Consider the following 24195-nt stretch of genomic DNA (forward strand, 5'->3'; position numbering starts at 1 on the left):
TGAGTTCACCTTTATACAAGGTGCCAGCTGAATGGGATATACAGTTGTTAAATGATATGGTTTTATTTAATGGCAGTAATAATTGCTGTAAGATTATAGAATCCCTACAGGGCAGAAGAAGGCCATTCGCCCCATTAGCCTGCACCGACAACAATCCCACCCAGACCCTATCCGCATAACCCCACGTAATTACTCTGTTGATTCCTCCTGACACTAAGGGGCAATTTATCATGGCAATCCACCTAAACTGCACATCATTGGGGTGTGGGAGGAAACCGAAGCACCCGGAGGAAACCCACGCAAACACGGGGAGAATGTGCAAACTCCACACAGACAGTGACCCGAGGCCGGAATTGAAACCGGGTCCCTGGAGCTGAGAGGCAGCAGTGCTCACCACTGTATCACCATGCCGCCCCCAGACTTTGGCACAGTTGACTCCAGGAATGGTGATTGAGTGCACAAACCTCTGAAAACAATCTGCTACACTAAGTAGCATTTCCTTTTCTTTACTTTTTGGAACTGAGACAGAAGGCTACATTGACTGACGGAGCTCCTTTCATTTTTGACTGTTCGCCGCCCAGCGGATGAGTCAATACAGATCAGAATTATATCCGTTAACATCCGAAAGATATTGTCAAAAACCATTTCTGCGTTGGCCGGGGCAAGCTGCAACATTTAAGGTGCATTGATTTTCTTGAAATGATTATAACTGCACCTCTGCGGAGGAGATGTAAAGAGGGATCCAAACACGGATGTCTGAATAGACCATAGTGCTTAATAATGGCATGGTGCTGCCAGAATTGCGTTCAAAATGGTCTTTAATCACCAGAGAGGTACCCTGTGTAATCACCAATCACCTCATTCATTCCAGCATGTCTGATGTACAGAGTACAGTAGGTGGTAACTGAGGAGGAACAATCTTTTTATTGAATTCCTCTCTTAAATGCGATCCTATTGATTGATCTCAAATTCATTTCTAGCATTGAATTAGACTTTTCTTTCCCAGAAAATTATTGCATTGAGTTTTTTTTTTAGACCTGTTTAATTGCTGTAAGTGGTGTTAATAACTACTTAGAGTGAGTTAATATGACAGTTTTGTTGATGCTACCTGTTGTGGTGATGTTATTGAGAGATTGTTAAAGTGATGTGCTGCAAACAAGACGTTGGCCAGGATTCTCCAGCCCCAATGTGTCCAGGGACCCCGTCGCAGGAGATGCGATGGACTCTTGGGCTGGCCTATCAGCTTCCGTGGGACCAGATGATCACGGCAGCAGGCAGGGTCGGAAAATCCTGCCCAGAGTTCTTTGTGTAATTTGTCTGTGAAACATTGTGTATTGCTACATCTGGCACTAATTCACTTCCCGATTACTTTCTCATCAAATTGGGAATTCTTGTATAACTGAGCCGGTGTCATTTGTATGTCTTGTGATTCCCAGAAAATTGAAATAGTCACACTATTTCACACACATACAGGAGTGGACACTGAGCATGTTCCTCAGATCGCAACGTGATCAATTATTGCATTATTACACAGAATATAGTACAATAATGAGCAATTTGACACTCTGAATATTGTCACGGGCAGCATGTATTTGCTCTCTCATCTTTTGTATGGAAAGAGGTGTGTCTTGTCTTGTGTATTGCAAATAAATAATTCAGGAGCAAACTTTTGAGAGTTTAGAATCAATTTATTTATTTTCATACACTTACTACTGATGAACATGACATCAGAAAATCAGGCTCATATATGCACACACACACTCACATACACAAATATTGGATATAGATAATGATGGTGCATTTTTACAGATTGCAGTTAACTCGATCTCTGGTTTATGGTTTCCCATCTCCAATGTAGTAGGCTTGTGATTTCTTGAATGGATTCAATGTTTGATAAATTGAAGTCTTGTAAAGTGAAGAGTTCACAGCTGGTTGTGAGGGGTCTTGCTGTTGAATATCTAGGAAGTTGGTTCTCAGGTGAACTTTGAAACTGGAACAGGTTAAGTACTTTGGCTGTTTGATTATTGCAGCAGGTTTAAGAGTCTGGTTCTCAGACTGGCTGTCAACTGGTGGTTCTTAAAATACAAATATGGCACAGCATTTCTCTGCAGCTTTGATAAAGAGTCATCTGGACTCCAAACATCAGCTCTTTTCTCTCCTTACAGAAGCTGCCAGACCTGCTGAGATTTTCCAGCATTTTCTCTGTTGGTTTCAGATTCCAGCATCGCAGTAATTCATTTTTATTTCTCTGCAGCTGTTGTCTTGTCAGTGTCCTGAACTCTGCTCTGGTATCTCCTGGGTCTTAGCATAGTAAAGGATCTCAGTATCAGAAGCCAGTTTCAGTCACATGGTCAACAGCCATTATCCACCCAGGGTGGTTTCAAGCTAAAAGGCTGTTGACATACAATAGGAGATAGCTGATGGTCTTTCACACTTAACTTGTGGATAACTGTTCTGGTCAGCTTTCCGCTGTTGAATTGCAAACCTGGAGACATTGGGTTCAGAAGTTCATGAACTCTATGTTCTGAATAAACTTTGAACAGTGCCAGGCATGAATTCCACAGATAACATTTGGCTTGGTGCTTCCATTCCAACGGAGGCCCCCACCTATGGTTATTCAATTCAAAACTTTCTGGAAGCTTGATAGTCTGTGTGGAATGAGCAAACGTCACCTGACCCCGAGGCATCCATCTTCACAGTTCATCAGTGTGTATTTTAGACAAAAGTTTCCAGTTTCAATGAGCTCAGTCCTTGGGTAAAGTTATGAATGTGACATGCCTTTACAGGGCAATATACATGTTTATGTATGCATAAACAACTTTGTCCTTAATACCTGGATACGGCATGGTGGCACCTGTTTTACAGCATCAGGGACCCGGGTTCAATTCCAAGTTATGTGACTGTGTGGAGTTTGCACATTCTCCCTGTGTCTGTGTGGTTTTCCTTCGGGTGCTCTGGTTTCCTCCCACAGTCCAAAGATGCGCAGATTAGGTGGATTGGCCATGCTACATTGCGCCTTAGTGTCCCAAGATGAATAGTTTAGGGGGATAGGGCCTGGGTGGGATGCTCTGTCAGAGTTGGTGCAGATCCAATGGGCTGAATGGCCTCCTTCTACACTATAGCGATTCTTTGATACTAATATAGCATCCCTCTTTATTTAAAACTTAGAATATCAACAGCGAGCACCTTTTTAATATATCTAAACTGGAGAAGATTATCAATCGACTTGTTTAATTAAACCGAACACCTCAAGTGTCTTCTGTAGCCGCCTTTCCTTTTACAAACACATTGTCCACAGTATTGGTTAGGTGGGAAAGTATCGGCGAGGCTAAATCAGAATAGTGCAATCGGGCTTTGGCCTGGCAGTACATGACAGAAGATAGAGGGTGGTTTTAGAGGGTTATTTTTCAAACTGGAGGCCTATGACCAGCGGTGTGCCTCAGGGATCAGTGCTGGGTCCACTGTTATTTGTCATTTATATTAATGATTTGGATGAGAATATAGGAGGCATGGTTAGTAAGTTTGCAGATGACACCAAGATTGGTGGCACAGTGGACAGTGAAGAAGGTTATCTAGGATTGCAACGGGATCTTGATCAATTGGGCCAGTGGGCTGATGAATGGCAGATGGAGTTTAATTTAGATAAATGCGAGGTGATGCATTTTGGTTGATCGAACTAGGGCAGGACTTACTCAGTTAATGGTAGGGCATTGGGAAGAGTTACAGAACAGAGATCTAGGGGTACAGGTTCAAAGCTCCTTGAAAGTGGAGTCACAGGTGGACAGAGTGGTGAAGAAGGCATTCAGCATGCTTGGTTTCATTGGTCAGAACATTGTGACGTCTTGTTGAAGTTGTACAAGATATTGGTAAGGCCACACTTGGAATACTATGTACAGTTCTGGTCACCCTATTATAGAAAGGATATTATTAAACTAGAAAGTGTGCAGAAAAGATTTACTAGGATGCTACCGGGACTTGATGGGTTGAGTTATAAGGAGAGGCTGGATAGACTGAGACTTTTTTCTCTCAAGCAAAGGAGGCTTAGGGGTGATCTTATAGAGGTCTATAAAATAATGAGGGGCACAGATCAGCTAGATTGTCAATATCTTTTCCCAAAGGTGGGGGAGTCTAAAACTAGAGGGCATAGGTTTAAGGTGAGAGGGGAGAGATACAAAAGGGTCCAGAGGGGCAATTTTTTTACAGAGGGTTGTGAGTACCTGGAACAAGCTGCCAGAGGTAGTAGTAGAGACGGGTACAATTTTGTCTTTTAAAAAGCATTCAGACAGTTTCATGGGTAACTTTGGTATAGAGGGATATGGGCCAATGTGGACAATTGGGATTAATTTAGGGGTTTTAAAAAAGGGGCAGCATGGACAAGTTGGGCTGAAGAGCCTGTTTCCATGCTGTAAACCTCTATGACTCTATCTCCTCAAGCTTCACATTACGATTCTGCAGCTGATGCACTAACCATTCTCTGTGCCTGCCTTCCACTATGGTTTCAGCTCCCCGCTGTGCCCCCCTCTGCTTGACTGCTGGAGTTCCTCTTTGAAACTCTTCAGCATTTCTCGCAGTTTGTCACTGCGCCCTGTTGAAGCATTCTCTGATGCCGTGTTAAGCAGAAACTGCAGTTCACTCGCAGCCTGAGCTCAGCACTGTCACTCTTTTTCATGTTCTTCTGTTTGAAGTGGGTGCTGTTGAAGTTTTATCCTGAGGTTCAGGATCTCCCTCTCGGATAGCTCCCCTGCGAACTGGAGATAAACAGTTTCTCTTCCATAGACCCTTTTGTATCTCTCCCCTCCCACCTTAAACCTATGCCCTCTAGTTTTAGACTCCCCTACCTTTGGGAAAACATATTGACTATCTAGCTGATCTGTGCCCTTCATTATTTTATAGACCTCTATAAGATCACCCCTAGGCCTCCTTTTCGATATACCACTTGATCTCTTGCTCAGCCTTCAGTCTTTCCAGATCAACAACTTGACTCTAACTTTTCATCTTTGAGAGCTGTAAGATTTTTTTCTTTTTTAGCTGCCTAAACTTTCTGAATTTTGTCTCTTTTTCTATCAAGAGCTCTGTGTGTCTTTCAATATTGGCCTTGGGAATTTCAGCCTCTGACTGCGGCCCATTCACTTATCTTTCCATGTTACCGTCTCCCATGATGAAGGAATTTACTTCATCTGTAGCCTCTGTGACTCTGGCGATCTCTTTTGCTTCTTCTCTGACTATCGCGTTCTCCTTTTTGTTCTGTTGATGCTTTTGGTCGGGGATGAATCCCCAGCTTCTTCCATGGATTAATGGTGATGTAGTTTCCAAACTCTCATCAAAACACTCTGGGTACATTTTGACCAGAGCTGTCTTGCCTCTGATCTAAGGGTGCTTTTCAGCCCTCGCTGACGTCTCCTTCATCTTATGATTTACTGAGGTAATGTTCAGCTCTTTGTAACTGTTTAACCCCAGATTAGCAGGAGACACTTTCAGTGATGTAGAACATGCAGTTAATGTCTTTTCCTCTGTGTGTCCCTCTGATTTAGATTGTTCTGAGTTGTCGAGTCTCTATTCCACCATATGCTGTCAGCATGATGTTTCTCTCTTTTAGAGCATCTTTCTTTAGGATGTTCATCTGTGCTTTGGCATCAGGTTTCACGCTCCAGATTTATCATAGAATCATATACCAGAATCATAGAATCCCTTCAGTGCAGAAGGAGACCACTGGACCCATTGAGTCTGCACCAACTCTGACAGAGTATCTTATTCAAGCCTTTTCCCCCACCCTATCCCCGTAACCCCACACATTTTCTATGGTCAGTCCATCTAACCCGCACATCTCTGGACTGTGGGAGGAAATTGGAGCACCCGGAGGAAACCCACACAGACATGGGGAGAATGTGCACACTCCACACACACAGTTACCAAGGCCGGAATTGAACCCAGGTCTCTCGCACTGTGACGCAGCAATGCTAACCATTCTGCCACCGTGCTGCCCATGGTTGTGGGTTTATTTTTCGGCCTTTTCCTGAGCTGAATGGTTGTGTGAATTTCTTTCCTCTGGGAACTGTCACTTTTGAACGTACGGATTAGGAGCAGGAGTAGGCCACTCGGCCCCTCGAGCCTGCTGACTGTGGCTCATCTGATTGTAACCCCAACCCCACATTCTCGCCTATGCCCTGATAACGTTTCACTCCTTTGCTTATCAAGAATCTATCTACCTTAAAAATATTCAAAGACTGCTTTCACACCTTTTTAGGAAGAGAGTTCCAAAAACCCTCAACTTGTTGAGAGAAAAAACTTCTTCTCAACTCTGTCCTGAATGGGCGACCATTTATTTTTAAACAGTGGCCTCACACCAGATTCTCCCACAAGAGATTCTCCGCATCAACCCTGTCAAGACCCTTCAGGATTTCAATCAAGTCACCTCTCACGCTTCTAAGCACAATGGATACAAGTCTAGGCTGTCCATCGTTTCCTCACAAGACAACCCATCCAATCCATGTATTAGTTTTGTAACCTTTCTCGATATTCAATAACACATGTATGGTTCCTATGTCTATTACAGACTCATGGGGCGGGATTTTATGGCCTCGCTCAGGTGAGACCGGAAATTATCACCCGAGGTGAATAGAAATTTCCATTGTCGGATCCTCACCCGCTTCGATGCCATGGCGGGGGAGATGGTAGAGTTCTGGTCATGGTCATCTTCGAGGATTTTTGGTTTCATTTCTGTATCGTTGCCCTTTGCTCTGCCTCTGCCAAGTTCTTTACCATTTTCATTCTTCTTTCCCCAGTGATTGGGCTTTCCACACATACTGCAGTTTGCTCCATATGAGGGACATTTCCTTCTGTCTGAACATTTCTCGCACAATCATTCTCTCTGTCTGGTGTGCATTCTTTACTTACTGTTTCACTGCATTGATGCTGCAGCCTTGCTCCTGACTTAACTAGTTGTTTACGTAGTATGTGTCTTCACCTGACCATACGTGGTGTCGCGTGTTCTGGCAGAGCTGGCGATATTGTGAGCTTGCCCTTTCCAATCAGAGCTTTTTGTACATCAGGGTAAGCAGAGTCCTAAATGAGCTGCTCTCCCAGCCTTTCATCAAACTCCTTGAGCTTACACTTGTTGTCTTTCTCAATCCTGTTAAAATAATTGTCAAAGGGCCAACCAATTTGCTGAAATTCATGTTGATTGACCCAGCGGTTTGCTTTGTTTGGAGATGTGGGCTGAATTTCACAAGGTTTACGTTTACTGTTGTCCTCACTCAATACCTAGTTGTTGAAAAGATCTAAACCTTTATTTCCTATTCACAAAAGGATTCTTTCCTCACTAGTGCCTTTTAGAAATCTACTAAATGTCAATCTGTGCTTTTGTGGCACCGTGGTTAGCACTGCTGCCTCACAGCGCCAGGGACCCAGGTTCAATTCCCAGCTTGGGTCACTGTCTGTGCGGAGTCTGCACATTCTCCCTGTGTCTGCATGGGTTTCTTCCGGGTGCTCCGGTTTCCTCCCACACTCCAAAGATGTGCTGGTTAGGGGCATTGGCCATGCTAAACTCTCCCTCCGTGTACCCGAACAGGCGCCAGAATATGGCGACGAGGGGATTTTCACACTAACTTCATTGCAGTGTTAATGTAAGCCTACTTGTAGCAATAATAAATAAACTTTAAAAAGTACTTCAGATTACCTGCCTTCCAATTCATTGTGTTTAATGCTGCAGCAATGGCCACTTCATTTTTGGATGATTTATTCAGTATTTATTTCTCTCTGTGGCACAAATTCACAGTAATTTTTCTGAACCTTAATTCAGTGTTAAAATGTTTGCGTTTTACTCACTGATACCTGCTGCTTCCATGCTTTGCCTTGTGGTTCCCAGAAGTTCAAAATAACCACATTATTTTACGCAGAGTGAATTTTTTTCTCGGATCTCACCATGTGCTGCGGAACAGTACACTTTTGCACCATGGCACACAGACGTTCGTGTAACGATGTGACAATCTGGAGATACATGTACACATACGGGTGGTACAGTGGTTAGCACTGCTGCCTCAGAGCACCAGGGTTCAATTCCAGCCTTGGGCAGCTGTCTGTGTGGAATTTGCATGTTAGAATCATAGAATCCAATGGGTAGAAGGAGGCCACTCAGCCCATCCCATCCAGGCCTTATCCCCATAAACCCATGCATTTACCCTAGCTAGTCCCCCTGTCACTAAGAGACAATTTAGCACGGCCAATCGACCTAACCCATACATCTTTAGAGTGTGGGAGGAAACCGGAGCACCCGGAGGAAACCCACGCAGATACCGGGAGAATGTGCAAACTCCACACAGTTACCCAAGCTGGGAATCGAACCTGGGTCCCTGGTGCTGTGAGGCAGCAGTGCTAACCGCCGTGCCGCCCCACACGTTCTCCCCGTGTCTGCATGGGTTTCCTCTGGGTGCTCCGGTTTCCTCCCGCACTTCAAAGATGTGCAGGTTGGTTGGATTGGCCATGCTAAATTGTCCCTTTGTGTCCCAAGATGTGTAGGTTAGGGAATTAGTGGGGTTAGGTGGATAGGTCTGGGTGGGATACTCTGTCCGGGAGACTCAATGGGCTGATTGACCTGTTCCTGCACTGTAGGGATTTTATGATATGCATGAACATAGTATTTAAATCATATTGGAACAGTATGACAATATAACCATTACAAATGCCCACTCTCCCATTCCCTCTCTTCCCTCGGAACTCAGCAACATTTCAGAATTGATGTTTGCTTTTCTTGGCAGTTGCCTGGGGTTAATCAGCACTGCTGTAATTTAGGTGAGGTCCAAATTCCAATAATCAGGTTTTGGGCCTACCTGAGGCTCGGGGGATCCCACACTGCAAAGCAGGGCAGCCATATCAAATGTTTACCTCCTGAAAGTCAAAAATATAGTGGCTCAGATCTTGTGGTCCCAATAGCTGCAAACACAGAGAACTTCACCATTACTTCCAGGGAGTCCACTTACGCTCGACCTCAAGAGTTATGACCTGCCTGCTGGGCTCTCGGTGAACTTGTGCCGATGATCCTGTCGGGATGTGTCGGTGCGGAAATTTGGACTTATATTTGTTTCATGGGATGTTTGCTTCGCTGGCAAGGCCAGTGTTGTTGCCTATCCCCAGACGGTGGTGCATTCATTACTGCAGGCCATTGGGTGGAGGTACATCAATATCAGGAAGGGATGTACTGATTTATGTTGGGCTGCTCCTAGCAGCTTTGGAGCCTGCTATCATTAAAAGTAGATTAAAGAAAGCATTTAAAATCATTGCATACACTGGCAGACCCCAAAGGGCATGTCTTCAGCTTGTGACATCAAAGGGTGAGTGGCTTCATGAGAATTGTACCACGCCACTCGGCCTCCCCGCTCACCTTGCTGATGGACCCACTGCCACCAACGGGAAAGATAGGCATGTAGCTACCCCAAAGTGCGGTGGATGCTGGGACAGTGAGTAAACTTAAGGAGGAGTTAGACAGATTTTTAATTGGTAATGGGTTGAAAGGTTATGGGGAGAAGGCAGAAAAATGGGGATGAGGGGCATATCAGCCATGGTCGAATGGCAGAGCAGACTCGATGGGCCGAATGGTCTAATTCTGCTCCTATATCTTGTGAACTTAGGAACTTTTAACACGGTCAGCAGCATAACACACTACCATACAACCGAGTGCAAGGTCCACTCTAAACATCCATGGTGAAGGATAAATCAAAAAGGTAACGAAATATTAACGGTCATTAGTATAAGATAATCACTAATAACTGCCATGGAGAATTCAGGAGAAAATGCGTAACTCAGAGAGTAATTAAATTGAGGAACTCTGTACTGCGCAGAGTTGCTCGAGTGATTCGATGCCCTTATGGGGAAGCGATCGGGTGAGGGAGAAAGAAGTAGACAGTTATGCTGAAAGGATTCGATGAAGTCGGATAGGAGAAGGTTCATGTGGAGTATAAACATTGGGATAGACCACGTGGGCTGAATGATCTGATTCTGTGTTGCAGGTTTAGTGTAATTAACATTGAAACATAGAAGATAGGAACAGGAGGAGGCCATTTGGCCCTTCGAGCCTGCTCCGCCATTCGTTACGATCATGACTGATCATCCAACTCAATAGCCTAATCCTGCTTTCTCCCCATAACCTTCCACATAAAGGGTGGGATTTACCGACCGTTCCTGCTGGCAGGACTTCCCGGTCCAGCTAATGGCGACCCCCTGCCCGCCTGTCTGCAGATTCCCCGGCAACGGAGGGTACGAACAACAGGAAACCCTGTTGACAGCGGCAGGACCGGAAGATCCAATAGCGGCGGGCCACCTCTGCTGCTGCTGCTGCTAAACATGCCACGGGTGGCGGGGAAGTGCCGGGGGGGGAAGTGGGGGGGGGAAGAAATCCCGCTCACAGTATCTCGACAATTTCTACAATCTACAACATTCCTTCTCCCGAGGAGAAACATCAAGGGGAACAATAACCGGAAAAGCCTTGCTTCCAATCTGGGAATCCCGTCAGGAGTAGATAGCTGTCAGTTTAAAGGAGCTAAAGGCTATGATGTGATCAGTTATGTTAAGCAGCTGCTTCCTATTCACAGTGTGGCAGATTTGCTCGCCGTTGGAACCAGAAAATGGCATGATTTGGCAGCCTCTTCCCTGTAGCACAAAACAGCAACTTCTAACTGGGGACCCATACAATGTTATTTTTGGGTGCACTAACAAGGACCTAGGTGGTCTAGCGAGGTGAACTTTCATTATGGCAGCTTTTAACATTAGAATAATTCAACCGCAAAGGAGCACTATAATTACATTGCCAAAACTGAAGTCTTTTGCAGGTCTTCAAGGTTGAATTTATAAAAATACAAACAGAAGCTTCACTAAATATTCATTGACAGGGAAGCAGCATCGCATTTCATTAATCTGTGTTTTTCTTTTAAATGCAGAGTGCCTTTAGTCTGTGATACCGTTAAAACATCTCAGCCGCCAGCTCTTGTTTCCTTATCTCTCAAATGGTCAGCGTTCTCAGGGAGGATGTAAAAAATGCCTCAAAGTCACTCTGAAGCTTTTCAGCATTGACATTTATGACTAGACGGAAGTTGCTACCAATCGCTTTGCAAGGTTGCAACTTTGAGTCCAAATTTGATAGGAGCAGAATTAGGCCATTCGGCCCATGGAATCTGCTCCACCGTTCTATCATGGCTGATGAGTTTCTCAATCCCATTCTCCTGCCTTAGTTCATTTAACCTTTGATCCCTTCACCACTCAAGAACCTATCTATCTCTGTCTTAAAGGCACTCAATGACCCGGCCTCCACAGTCTTCTACGGCAATGAATTCCACAGATTCACCACCCTCTGGCTGAAGAAATGCCTCCTTATCTTGGTTCTAAAGGGTCGTACCTTTACTCTGAGGCTGTGCCCTCGGATCCTAGCCTCTCCTACTAATAGAAACATCTTCCCCATGTCCACTTATCCAGGCCTTTCAGTATTCTGTAAGTTTCATTGAGAACCCCCCCTTATCCTTCTAAACTCCATCGAGTACAGACCCAAAGTCCTCAAGCGCTCTTCCTGAAGAAGAGTGGTAGCAGAGAAGGAAGCAAAACCTCCACTACCATGCGGGATGTCCTGTCGCCTCATGTTCCCAAAGATTTGTGGGTCATTTGTGACTCTGATCAGTCACATGAAGACCAATGGGAGAAGCTCGTGACCCTGAATAGAGGTCATCCTCGAATCGAGGGACAGGCGATGTCGATGACTTTCAGCGGACCTTGAGTATCCGTTGGTTTTGAAGTTATTTAGTTAGTGGTACAATCCAGATGAGGAGAGTTGCCACATGTTATTTCTCCCCCCTGTCCAGCCAAGGGGTTCTGAGGTAATCGATGCACTCCAAGGAAATCTTAACCGAGGTTAATTAGCTCGGTGTAGATCTGGGATTCAAAATTGGTTCCCTCCCTCTGTTGATTATCATACCTCGGGGTGTCTGTCCACTAATCGGAGTTAGTTACCAGCTTCCATTTGCAAGATGCCACATTGCCCATAGTTGTTTGAAGTAAAAGTCTCGGGTGAGAGAAATCGCCCATCCTCCCACTGCAGTAAGAACGGTTCTGGGCTCTCATAGGAACTGATGGGAATATTTAGATGTCAGTATAAGTACACTCATGTTTGAGTCAGAAGGGTGTGAGACCAAGTCCAACTCCAGAGACTGAACACAAAATCCAGGCTGACACTCTAGTCCAGTACTGAAGGAATGCTGCACTGTTGTAGGTGCCTTTCAGGTGAAATTTGAAATCTAAGCCTGGTTTGTCCTCCCCAATGAGCCTAAAAGACCCTATTTAGCGAAGAGCAGGGCAGTGTTCTCTCTGGTATCCAGTCAATATTTATCCCTCAATCAACATCATTCAAACAGATTACCTGGTGTGTTCCCCTGATTACAACAGTGACCACAATATTTATCGGCAAAGCACCCGAGGCCATTAGAAATACAAATACAAGTTTGTTGACCTTTTTCACTTTCTTTCTATCTCTCTTTTTATCTTTCTTTCCTCCTTGTCTCTTCCACTCTGTCTCTCTTCATCCTCCCTCTCTATCTCTCTCTATCTATCCTTGTCTCCCTCACATGAAAGCAGATCAAATCAATTTACTGGAAGATTTTCAACACTTCTGCTGTTGACATGGGTGGATGAGGCTCTGCATCCAGATACGCACATATTAACTCCCTTGGGGACAGTTTGAATGGGTTGCTAAACAGATTACCCAGGATCTCCTCATCCTACAGGCAGTTTTTGCAGTTTTTTCGCTGCACTTTACGGCCAATTGCTTGGATGTTGCTGATTCTATTGGATCAGTATTCCCGGGTTAGGGAGGGGGCAACACCAGCAGGGACGCAAAGGTAGGTCATGGGGGAAATAGGGGAGGAGGGCAGCATTCAGCACGGGCCAATCACAGGTTGCCATGGAGACAGGGAAAGCATTCTGACAGTTTGAAAAGTGTCAAAATGAAAACCTACCTTTGTCTTCAGCAGCTGGCAAGAAAATGAAGCTATTTTAGGCAAATGCCTTTACAGTGCCCGAACATTGGGTGTTCGCGACGCTGTTCTGACATGGCTAGGTTATCACTTACATTGGACCTCAATGTCCTTGTTAAAACAGCTAACACAAAGTCCTAATTCACTCCTATGACATGAAGAGCAAACTGCATTGTGATAACGACAAGATGATCTCTTTGAATGATGGGTGGAATTTTCCCCCAAAATTTCAAAGGGTGCAATTTACCAAAAAATTCTAAGTGCCAAAAGAGCGAGAAAATGGGAGAAATTCAGACTCATTTTTTTGGGCATTTGAAAATGCGATCCTATGGCACTTAGTGCAAAAAAGTACCAGGATGTGATTCGCGCCAGCAAGGGATGGGGTGGAGCCTCGTCTGATCAGGGAAGCCGGCTGCTGAGCTCTAGGGTAGCCATTGCACAGGCGCCTCGATCTCCCAGCCCTCTTCCCCCCTGCAGAGCTCGCTGCTTTTTTCCACCCTCTGTCATGGCTCTTCCCACTCTGGTTCCTCCCCACTCAGGCTCCGCCCCCACTCTGGATCCGCCGCCCCCTTAGAACTGCCCCAGCACAGTTATGGTGTCATGTAACCAGTGCCAGGGTTCCAGGCAGGCACTGCCAGGGTGATTGGTGGGCCATTCCAGGTGGGGCACTGCCAGAATGGCACTGCCCAGCCCTGCTCCCAACCACCCAGGGGCTTCAATAGCCTCCGATTCTGCCAGTGATGCCATCAGATCTGGCTTCTGCAGGTGGAGACCAGTACTGATTCTCCCCGGATGTCTCACCAGAGAGGTGGGAAGCATGCATGCCGAACTTGCTAATGGTATTGAAATGGCATGAAGTGGTTCATGTCCTTGGAAAGGGGCCGAGAACATAGCAAATCATTTGGCGTGGCCGGCAATCAGATGTATAGCATTGCGCGGTATTCTCCCAGCTCGCTGGGCACGGTGAGGTGGTAAAATTGTGCCCGCTGTTGTTTGAAAGATAAACGTTAGCCACAGGATGCCGAAGTAACTAACTTGCTCATCTGTGAACAGTGCACTGGAATACGTTGCATGCGGTTGAATAGATAGATGAACCCCCGGCTTGATATCTTTTTATAAGACAGCTCTTTAGGAAGTGCCGTATTCCCTCAGTACTGCACGGGAGTGTCAGCCTGGAAAATGTCTTTTAGTATCAAATGTGGGTTTGTGTCAGTAACTGGAAAGCTATAGGGTGTACTTCCATCATTTTACAGAAGGTTACCTACTGCAAGCAGAGCCTAAGAAACTTTAACTAAAAACCAGGCTGAAATATGGCAGGTGCCCTCTCTTGTCCAACAGTCAAGTACATTCTTCCTGGATCATGCAATGACTTCACCACTGTTAACATTTCCTTTAATCTGATTGATGGTCATAGAGAGTGAAGGTTTGTATTTGTTGGAGAGAATCACAAAGGTATGTAAGGGACAGATTGGTGTTACACTCATTCCAAAATACTCTGAACATCTGCTTTAAATTCCAAAATACTCTTAACATCTACTTTATGTTCAACATCACTTTCAAAGCTATCGGTTGTTAAACTGAGGCTGCACAGCTGCAGTTAGGGGATACTTTTCTCTTTAAAAGTACATGGATTGTGGAGGAGGATAATCTCATTTATTTACAGATCAGCAATAGAGCAGAAAAAATAATTATAATAAAATTGTTCTTTTTACATTATTTCACAAACTTTGCTCGTATTGGAATTCATTCAATTAATTTATTCAATCATCAATTTCATATTAATGTTTCATGCCATTGACCATTTTGGATTTGAAGCATTCTCTTGGAAGAGAATTGACATAGCATAGATTGGCTACTTTTTTTTTACATTAAGTATCTTATCCCTTATGACATTTAAAATGGCTCCTTAATGAACCAGAATGTGAAATCATAGAAATCATAGAAACCCTACAGTACAGAAAGAGGCCATTCGGCCCATCGAGTCTGCACCGACCACAATCCCACCCAGGCCCTACCCCCATATCCCTACATATTTTACCCACTAATCCCTCTAACCTACGCATCTCAGGACACTAAGGGGCAATTTTTAGCATGGCCAATCAACCTAACCCACACATCTTTGGACTGTGGGAGGAAACCGGAGCACCCGGAGGAAACCCACGCAGACACGAGGAGAATGTACAAACTCCACACAGACAGCGACCCAAGCCGGGAATCGAACCCAGGTCCCTGGAGCTGTGAAGCAGCAGTGCTAACCACTGTGCTACCGTGCCTCCCCAAAAATGTATTTTTTTAATGTAAAATTGAACATTTTCAGTAGGGAGGTAGACCATGCCCACTCAAGAAATGATCACGTTAGCAGAAAGAAAGAAGGGATGATGAAGTATATTGAATTTTACATTGCTGTCTGCACTCTTGAACTCAGCGCGAGACCTGTCTCCACAAATGAATCTTTCAATCACAGGCAACAGGCAGCAAGAGAAAGCGTGTTTAAATCCGGAAGCTAAAGGTAACTCGGAAAAGAAATACTGAGAGAGAGAAAGAAAGAAAATGGGTGTGAAAGGGTTGGAAAAAGAGAGAGTCTGTTGATATCATTATAGGGGAGGCAATGGCATAGTGGTATTGCTACTGGCCTTCTAATCTGGACACCCAGGACAAGATCCAGACACCCGGGCTCATATCCCACCACAGCAGATGGTGAAAGTTGAATTCAATAAAAATCTAGAGTTAAAAGTCTAATGATGACCATTAAACCATTGTTGCTTGTCATAAAAGCCCATCTGGTTCACTAACGTACTTCAGGGAAGGAAATCTGCCATCCTTACCCGGTCAGCATGTGACTCCAGAGCCACAGTAATGTAGTTGATTCTCAAATGCCCTCTGAAATGGGGGGCAGTTAGGGATGGGCAATAAATGCTGGCCCAGCCAGTGATGCCCACACCCTGTAACATGAATTTAAAGAAAAGAATTCTTGGTTATCCAGTAGGATCCAGTTGATACGTTTACACTTGATGCTCTTTTATTATTTGGTGGGATTAAAAGGCTGATAAATGAGAATCTCAGACCAGGATTGCCTGGAGTTGACAGATCTGAGGTCAGGAGTCAATTGAAACCCATTTTCCGATTGGACATCTTCCTTGCATGTTGTCACTGTAAACATATTGGTTAATTTACAAATTCAAGCCTGATGGACTAACTACAAATAAAATGCCCTGTAGTTCACTTCTCAATAATGACATAGGTCTGGAATTTCTTGAAACCACCTAATTGGTGAGTAACAGCAGAAGTTCATGAGGTGTTCAGTTGCATATGCTAACACACATAAAACTACTGGAATGAATAACTAGTGGACAACAATCGGGGCCTGAGGAAAGCACCACATATAATGAATAGCCACCACCACATGAACTCAACTAGCCATATAATACTGTGGCTACAAAAGCAGGTCAGTGGCTAGGAATCCTGCAGAGAGTACCTCACCTGACTTCCCAACACCTGTCCATCTTCGACAAGGCACAAGTCAGGAATGTAATGGAATACATTCCATTTGCGTGGGTGAGTGCAGCACCAACAGCACTCAAGGATATCCACACCATCCAGGACAAAGCAGCCCACTTGATTGGCATGCTACCCACAAACATTCACTCCCTCCACCATTGACGCACTGTGGCAGCAGTGTGTACCATGTACAAGATGCATTGCACCAATGCTCCTTGAACATGCAGCTTTCAAACCCATTGCCACTACCACTTAGAAGGACAAGAGCAGCAGATGCATGAGAATGCCACGAGATGGAAGTTCCCCTCCAAGTCCCAGATAGAAGTTCCCCTCCAAGTCACTCACCTGACATGGAAATCTATCACCGTTTCTTCACTGCTGCTGTGTCAAAACCTTGGAACTCCCTCTGTAACAGCACTGTGGGTTTACCTACAACACATGGACTACAGTGATTCAAAAAGGCAGCTTATCACCTATTCAGTGGCAATTACATATGGGCAATAAATGCTGGCCTAGCCAGCGAAGCCCACGTCCTTTGAATGAATGAATAAAAATACACCCTAATCATTCTTTGATTCGTCTTTTATGCATGAGATTTGAAGCCATCATTCATGCACATTAGGAACAGCATCTTTAAGAAAATACAATTCTTTGTAAGGTTTACAATGCAAATCATTCTGCTGTCATCAAGGTGCATTCAAAGAAACTTTATTGCAGATCACTGTGAGGAGAAATTGTTTTAAAAAATCATCAGAAAACGCTAGAAGTATGACCTTGATTCTGTTGCACTTAAAACTGTTACAGCTCATTCAGAACTGGTGGGAATTCAAATATTGTTACTTGAGCCGAGTTTTTGTAATGTAGGGGTGGAGGTACGTCCATGAACAAACGTTTTGTGGAATCAGCATAAAAGATCAGGATACTTGAGTGCAGCATATATAAGGGACATTTGCATCTGGATTTCCTCAATCTGTGGTGCCAAAGTTTGGCACAGCATTGTTCTAACGTCATTCTCATAGTTCAAGGGCAGGACGGTGGCACAATAGTTAGCCCTGCTGCCTCACAGCACCGGGGACCCAGGTTCGATTCCTATCTTGGGTCACTGTCTGTGCAGAGTCTGCATGTTCTCTCCATGGGTTTCCTCCGGGTGCTCAGGTTTCCTTCCACAGTCCGAAAGGCATGCTAATTCGGTGTATTGGCCATGCTAAATTCTCTCTCAATGCAACTGACTGTGGCGACTAGGGGATTTTCACAGTAACTTCATTGCACTGTTAATGTAAGCCTATTAGTGACACTAATAAATAAACTTAAACTTGAGTTTCTGGGATATTTTATACCAATTTATGATGGTGTAGGAACCAAAGTATAAACTTCCTGCCTTTGTTGATTTTGTATTCCCTCTGTTAGATGAAGTTACAAAATGAAGCAAAATGAATGTGGACATAAGTTTATGAGTGTGATCTATTTGTGTCCTATTTTAATGTTTAAAACATATAGATAGCTAAATGTCACACAGAAGCATCAAGAATGTGTAGAATCAAATATTCATCTGTTAACATTGCGCACAGTAATTTAAAGGTTACTTCACTTTTCATCATATATAGAGAGCAATCTTTCAGAACAAAAAAGTCTCATTCTGTATTTTATCTTTGCTTTTAATTGAATGTTGAATGCAGGTCTTATCATTTAAAGTCTGAATACAGGAAGGATAGTTGATCATTTTTAAACATTTATTCATGGGATGTGGGGGTCGCTGGTTGGCCAGCATTTGTTGCCCATCTCTAATTGTCCTTGAACTGAGTGGTTTGCTGGACCGTTTCAGAGTACAGATAGAAGTGAAACCACATTTCTGTGGCTCTGGAATCACATATAGGCCAGACAAGGTAAGGACGGCAGATTTAGAATCATAGAATTCCTACAGTTCAGGAGGAGGCCATGTGGCCTATTGAGCCTGCACCAACAACAATCCGATCCAGGCCTATCCCCATGACACCACGTATTTACCTTGATAATGCCCCTGACACTAAGGGTCAATTTAGCATGGCCAATCCACCTAACCTGCACATCTTTGGACTGTGGGAGGAAACTGGAGCACCTGAGGAAACCCACGCAAACACAGCGAGAATGTGCAAACACTGCACAGTCACCGAGGTCAGTATTGAACCCTGGTCCCTGGTGCTGTGAGGCAGCAGTGCTAACCACTGTGCCACCGTGCTGCCCAAAGGCCAATCCCGCCCCCCCCCCCCCCACCCCAAAGGACATTAGTGAAGTCAGTGAGGTTTTATGACGATCAACAATGGTTTCATGGCCACCTGTTAGATTTTTAATTCCAGAATTTCAAAACGCCAGGGATGGTTTAGTCTGGAGCTCCTGACCTGTGACTCGGATGTTATGATGATGTTAACACCTTGCGACATTTCCATTGTTTACCCAAACTGATTTGTTACATTGATGGGAATAATATGAAGTATGAATCTTGTGTGACTATTTTACTTAACAGTGTTTATTTAGCAGAAGATCAAATAAGCCAATCGTATTCTAGGTTTTATCTTGAGATATAGAAGAGAGAAACCGAGAGGCCATGACATGTCTACATAAAACCTCAATAAAATCTCAGGGAGCTGTGTGCAGTATTGGACTCCATATTGCCTGTGTGATATTAAAGAGTTACAGATTGAAAATGCTGCCTCTGATGAGACAGGATTGCTATAATGAAAGACTTGAAGAATTGGACATTTACATTAGAGCTACAAGGACATTACAGCAATAGCATACTGTCTTTGATAGGAGAGAAGTGAGGGGCCATAGATTAAAGATTAAATGTGAGAGATTTAATAAAAAGACGGGAGGCACTTTTATACATAGAAATCATAGAAACCCTACAGTGCAGAAGGAGGCCATTCGGCCCATCGAGTCTGCACCGACCACAATCCCACCCAGGCCCTACCCCCACATATTTACCCACTAATCTACGCATCCCAGGATTCTAAGGGGCAATTTTTAACCTGGCCAATCAACCTAACCTGCACATCTTTGGATGTGGGAGGAAACCGGAGCACCCGGAGGAAACCCACGCAGTATCATGAAAATGTGGGTTCAGTTAGAGTCTATGTTGACACACAAGATTGGTGGATGAAAGAGGTGTTTGAAAGAAAATGGGTTGATAGGGCTGGATAAATATGGCTAGCACTGAAGAGTAAATGCTGGTATGGGATGGTTGGGTCAAATAGTCTGATTAAACTTGAAACACAACAGTAAACTGTATTCCACATCCCAAGTTTTGTTGAGTTTTTAAGAATTAATTCTGTAACTCAACTGAAAAATCTAAATCTATTGCAGCAATAAGAATCCTACCTCAGCAGTCACAGGCCGTTGAACATTTCCGTTGAAGCCATGATGCTTATTTGAAGAGCCAGTGTAGATATGATGGGCGAAATGGCCTCCTTCTGCACTGTAACAATTCTGTGATTTAGTTCTAGCTCTTCATATGTGGAAATGCCAGAGTACAGATTTCTCTCAGGTCCACAACGATGTTGGATCTTCGGAGAGGCATGACTTATGCCCACCCCTTGTGAGGCCAGAGTCCGAGTTATATCTTGGCATTCTGGTGACTTAAACAATTATTTTCAGCACTTAGGCTACTTGTGTGAGACTGTCAATTTTGCAGAGTTGCCTTGGAGTCTCCAGGAGTTAAAAATAATCTCCAGGACACTTCCAGAAGCCTCTTGGGAGAAATATCATCAAGCTGTATATTGACCTCAATGAGGTCCATAAGGTTGGCCTCTTGGAGTATGAGTTCTGTGATTGGTACCGTTAACGCCTTCCATGCCCGTTGGGCACCGCAGGGACTGGGGTGCATTATTGACCCCTTTAATCACATTTTGATTTGATGTTTTATGTTTCCTTTCCAACTTGCCCTTTGTTTTGGAAGATTCCCTCTTTTTTGAGACTGCCCATTTTAATTTGTTCCTTTGTTAATTTGATGTAATCTATTTGGTTGGTCAAAAAGAGTGGTAATGAATAGTTGCCCAATCAGGGAGCCTGACTTATATATATAACGAGGAGTGTCAGGTCTGCTGAGACTCCAGATTCTGACTTTGTACCTGAAGCACTCTCAGGAGTGGAGATAAGTTTGCATATAAAAAGCAATCTGGTGAAGGGTCACCCAGTCTCAGAGGAGTTATTTCATTTAATTGTAAAAATCTCAAAGACTTGAAAAGTAATTCCTTGCCCAACAGTCGTGAAACATCCAAATTTGCTAATAGAGCCTGTATGCTTTCCAACTGACGTTCAGTGCTCTGGATGGATGAGTCAGGTAACCAGTGGTGGATGGGGTTACTGTTTGTTGTCAGTGGGTCGTGTGCTGATTCCCCCAGGAACCTGTCCAGTCAGAGTGATCACTCTACAATTGCAGTGTTGTCGTGATGGTGGATACAGTAAGAAGTTTAACAACACCAGGTTAAAGTCCAACAGGTTTATTTGGTAGCAAAAGCCACACAAGCTTTCGAGGCTCTGAGCCCCTTCTTCAGGTGACTCACCTGAAGAAGGGGCTCAGAGCCTCGAAAGCTTGTGTGGCTTTTGCTACCAAATAAACCTGTTGGACTTTAACCTGGTGTTGTTAAACTTCTTACTGTGTTTACCCCAGTCCAACGCCGGCATCTCCACATCGTGATGGTGGATAGCAGGATAGGGTTGCTAAAAGGAGGGAAAGGATTGAGGTAGCTCATCGCAGCATTGCCCGCTGACTGAAGTTTGAGAGTTAGAAATGTTTAAATTCCACGTCTTGAATAATGAAACGGATCAATCTGCAATCAACCTTCTTAAGTGTATTTGTTTTTGAATAGTTTGTTCGATTTTTCCTCCTGGCTGATTAGGTGGTGTGACAGTTTTGATGGGGAGCTCTTTGCCACAGTGAACATTACAAACATGTCGTGAGTTGAATACACAGTTGCACATAGGTGAACCTTCCCATGGTCAAAATGCAAGGTCTGAGTGAATAGTGGGAGGCTTACTTTGAAGATACTGGCCAAGTAAAATTGGAATATCAGGAAGTGTATCTCCAAGAAAGGAATACTGATGTCTTTCCAGTAGATTTGCTGCCTTTTTAATGGATGCAAATGCATTTTCTTCCTTCAAAAAAAGATTTCCTTTTCACTTGTTGGTTAATAGTGTCTCTCCTTTTATGGTTTGACAGCTCTTGCGAATGTGAAGCTCTGGGCCATCGATCGACAATGTTTTCAGACTATAATGATGAGGACGGGACTAATCAAGCATGCAGAGTATATGGAATTTCTAAAGAGGTTTGTTACTTTTGTTGCACTTGTTTCCTCCCTGTTTGAAACAACATTAAAAGTCTCTTTCCTCCCACTCTCTGTCTAATGCACAATAACAACTGCTATTAACCAGCTTGTATCTTTTTGCACTGTTTGTGTGCGGTTAAACCCTGCCTCCTCATTTGTTTTAATTAGGTGCCTTGCTCATTCGCTTTGGAGTTTTGCAGATTGAAAACCTTGTGAAACTCGAAGCGCAGTGTGTGGGTAACACAAGCGGGGAAAAATCAACTACTGTATCTGGCTTATCATAGAATCCATTCGGTCCATCGACTGTGCACCAACCACAATCCCACCCAGGCCCTACTCCCATAACCCCACATATTAACCCTGACCCAAGGGTCAATTTAGCATGGCTAATCCACCTAACCCGCACGTCTTTGGACTGTGGATGGAAACCGAAGCACCCGGAGGAAACCCACGCAGACACCGGGAGAATGCGCAAACTCCACAAAGACAATGACCCATTGAACCTGGATCCCTGGCGCTGTGAGGCAGCAGTGCTAACATAGAAGAGTACAGCACAGAACAGGCCCTTCGGCCCACGATGTTGTGCTGAGCTTTGCCACTGTGCCACCCTGCTGCCCCAATTATAATATAGATTACAATTAGATACAATATAATATAAGAGAGATTACAATTCATTTATTTCTCGTTGTGACATTTCAAAAACATCCAAAGCGATGGGCAAATTGAAATGTTCCCTTTTTAAGCTCTACTGGACACACTGACACAATTATATTCTTTCATAATTTGCATAGTGAAATTAATGGAAGTGGCTAATTTATTTGAGAAAACATTTCACTCAGAAATAATAGTTAATTCTTATCAATTAAGACATTTAAAATAAAATTTGACCTTTTGAAAATTTGTGCGGCCTGAGGGTAATGGAGATTGTGCAAGATGGCAGCAGTTTGGATAAGACAACAGCAACTTCTGATAACCAAATCATTTCACCCCCTAAACTTTGCAAGAAACAGTATTTTCAAGTGCTCAATATAAACCTGCGCGCCAAAGTGAATATTGTTCATCCAACACCAGTGTGAGCTGCGAAGAGTTTGCTGGCTGTTTATCTTGGCAAAGTGTAATTGGTTAAAAAGTCAGCTGGGAAAAGGAGTAGGGCTGTGGAAGAGAATGTAATGGGGTGATAAATAGGGCATGGGAATAATAGCGTATCGCACAGTAATCTTTCCCTGTGGACTTTTCAAACTTTACATTTCCTGTATGATTCAGCTTGAGTTTCAGTTTACCAGATCCTATTATTATTCTGCATGTGAAACAAAAAAGAACTTGGAAATTTCTCCACAACGTGGCACTCGGAATCTCTTGTCATTCGTGAATGACCTGAAATTGTCAATATTGTGTGACATATTTTCTGAATTTGTTCCAGGTGGCACAGTGGTTAGCACTGCTGCCTCGCAGCGCCAGGGACCTGGATTCGATTCCGGCCTTGGGTGATTGTCTGTGCGGAGCTTGCATGTTCTCCCTGTGTCGGCGTGGGTTTCCTGCGGGTGCTCTGGTTTTCTCCTACAGTCCGCAGATGTGCAGGTTAGGCTGATTGGCCATGCTAAATTGCCCCTTAGTATCCCAAGATGTGTAGGTTAGTGGGGTAAATAGGTGGGGTTACGCGGGGGTAGCATGGGTAAGAGTCAGTACAGACTCAATGGGCCGAATGGCCTCCTTCTGCACCGTAGGGATTCTATATAAATAAGAAAACAAAAGCGATTAGGGAAAGGGGGAATTCTTCTCGATTGTCACTCTATTTGGCATAGATTCATAAGAGAGATGAGCACGGAAACAGGCCCTTCAGCCCAACTCGTGCACACTGACCAAGTTTCTTAAACTGAACTAGTTCCATTTGCCTGCATTTGGCCCATAACCCTCTAAACCTTTCCTGTCCGTATACCTGTCCAAATGTCTTTGGAAGGTTGTAATTGTACCCGCCTCTACCACTTCCTCTGGCAGCTTCTTCCATATACTCACCATCCTCTGTGTGAAAAAAGTTGCCACTCAGGCATGACCTATTTTCAGAATTTGATCTGTGTAACACGGTGGCACAATGGTTAGCACTGCTGCCTCATAGCACCAGGGACCCGGGTTCAATTCCGGCCTTGGTGACTGTGTAGAGTTTGCATCTTCTCCCCCATGTCTGTGTGGGTTTCCTCCAGATGCTCCGACTTCCACAATGGGGTTATTGGACTGAGACCAGGAGCCAGAGAACTGAATTTGGGGAGGTCAACCAATTTGGGATAGGCGAGGAATTTTCCACTGTTGGCTGGTGTGCTGCTTTTCCAGCACAGTCCCATCTCTGAGACCTTTGAAGGACAGTAAGAAGTCTCACAACACCAGGTTAAAGTCCA

At 44.2% G+C, this 24195-nt stretch overlaps 1 protein-coding gene across 2 annotated transcripts in view; it reads left to right on the forward strand.

The window, feature by feature from the left end:
- Positions 1-24195, forward strand: part of prkg1b (protein kinase cGMP-dependent 1b) — a 722012-nt gene that overhangs the window by 486467 nt on the left and 211350 nt on the right. For both annotated transcript variants that reach the window (XM_078223608.1, XM_078223609.1), the window contains exon 4: positions 21700-21805. In XM_078223608.1, coding sequence (XP_078079734.1) covers positions 21700-21805 — 106 coding nt within the window. The remainder of the gene's footprint in view (positions 1-21699; positions 21806-24195) is intronic.

This window comes from Mustelus asterias, chromosome 11 (genome assembly GCF_964213995.1).
Source record: "Mustelus asterias chromosome 11, sMusAst1.hap1.1, whole genome shotgun sequence".
In the NCBI taxonomy this organism is placed as follows: Eukaryota; Metazoa; Chordata; class Chondrichthyes; order Carcharhiniformes; family Triakidae; genus Mustelus; species Mustelus asterias.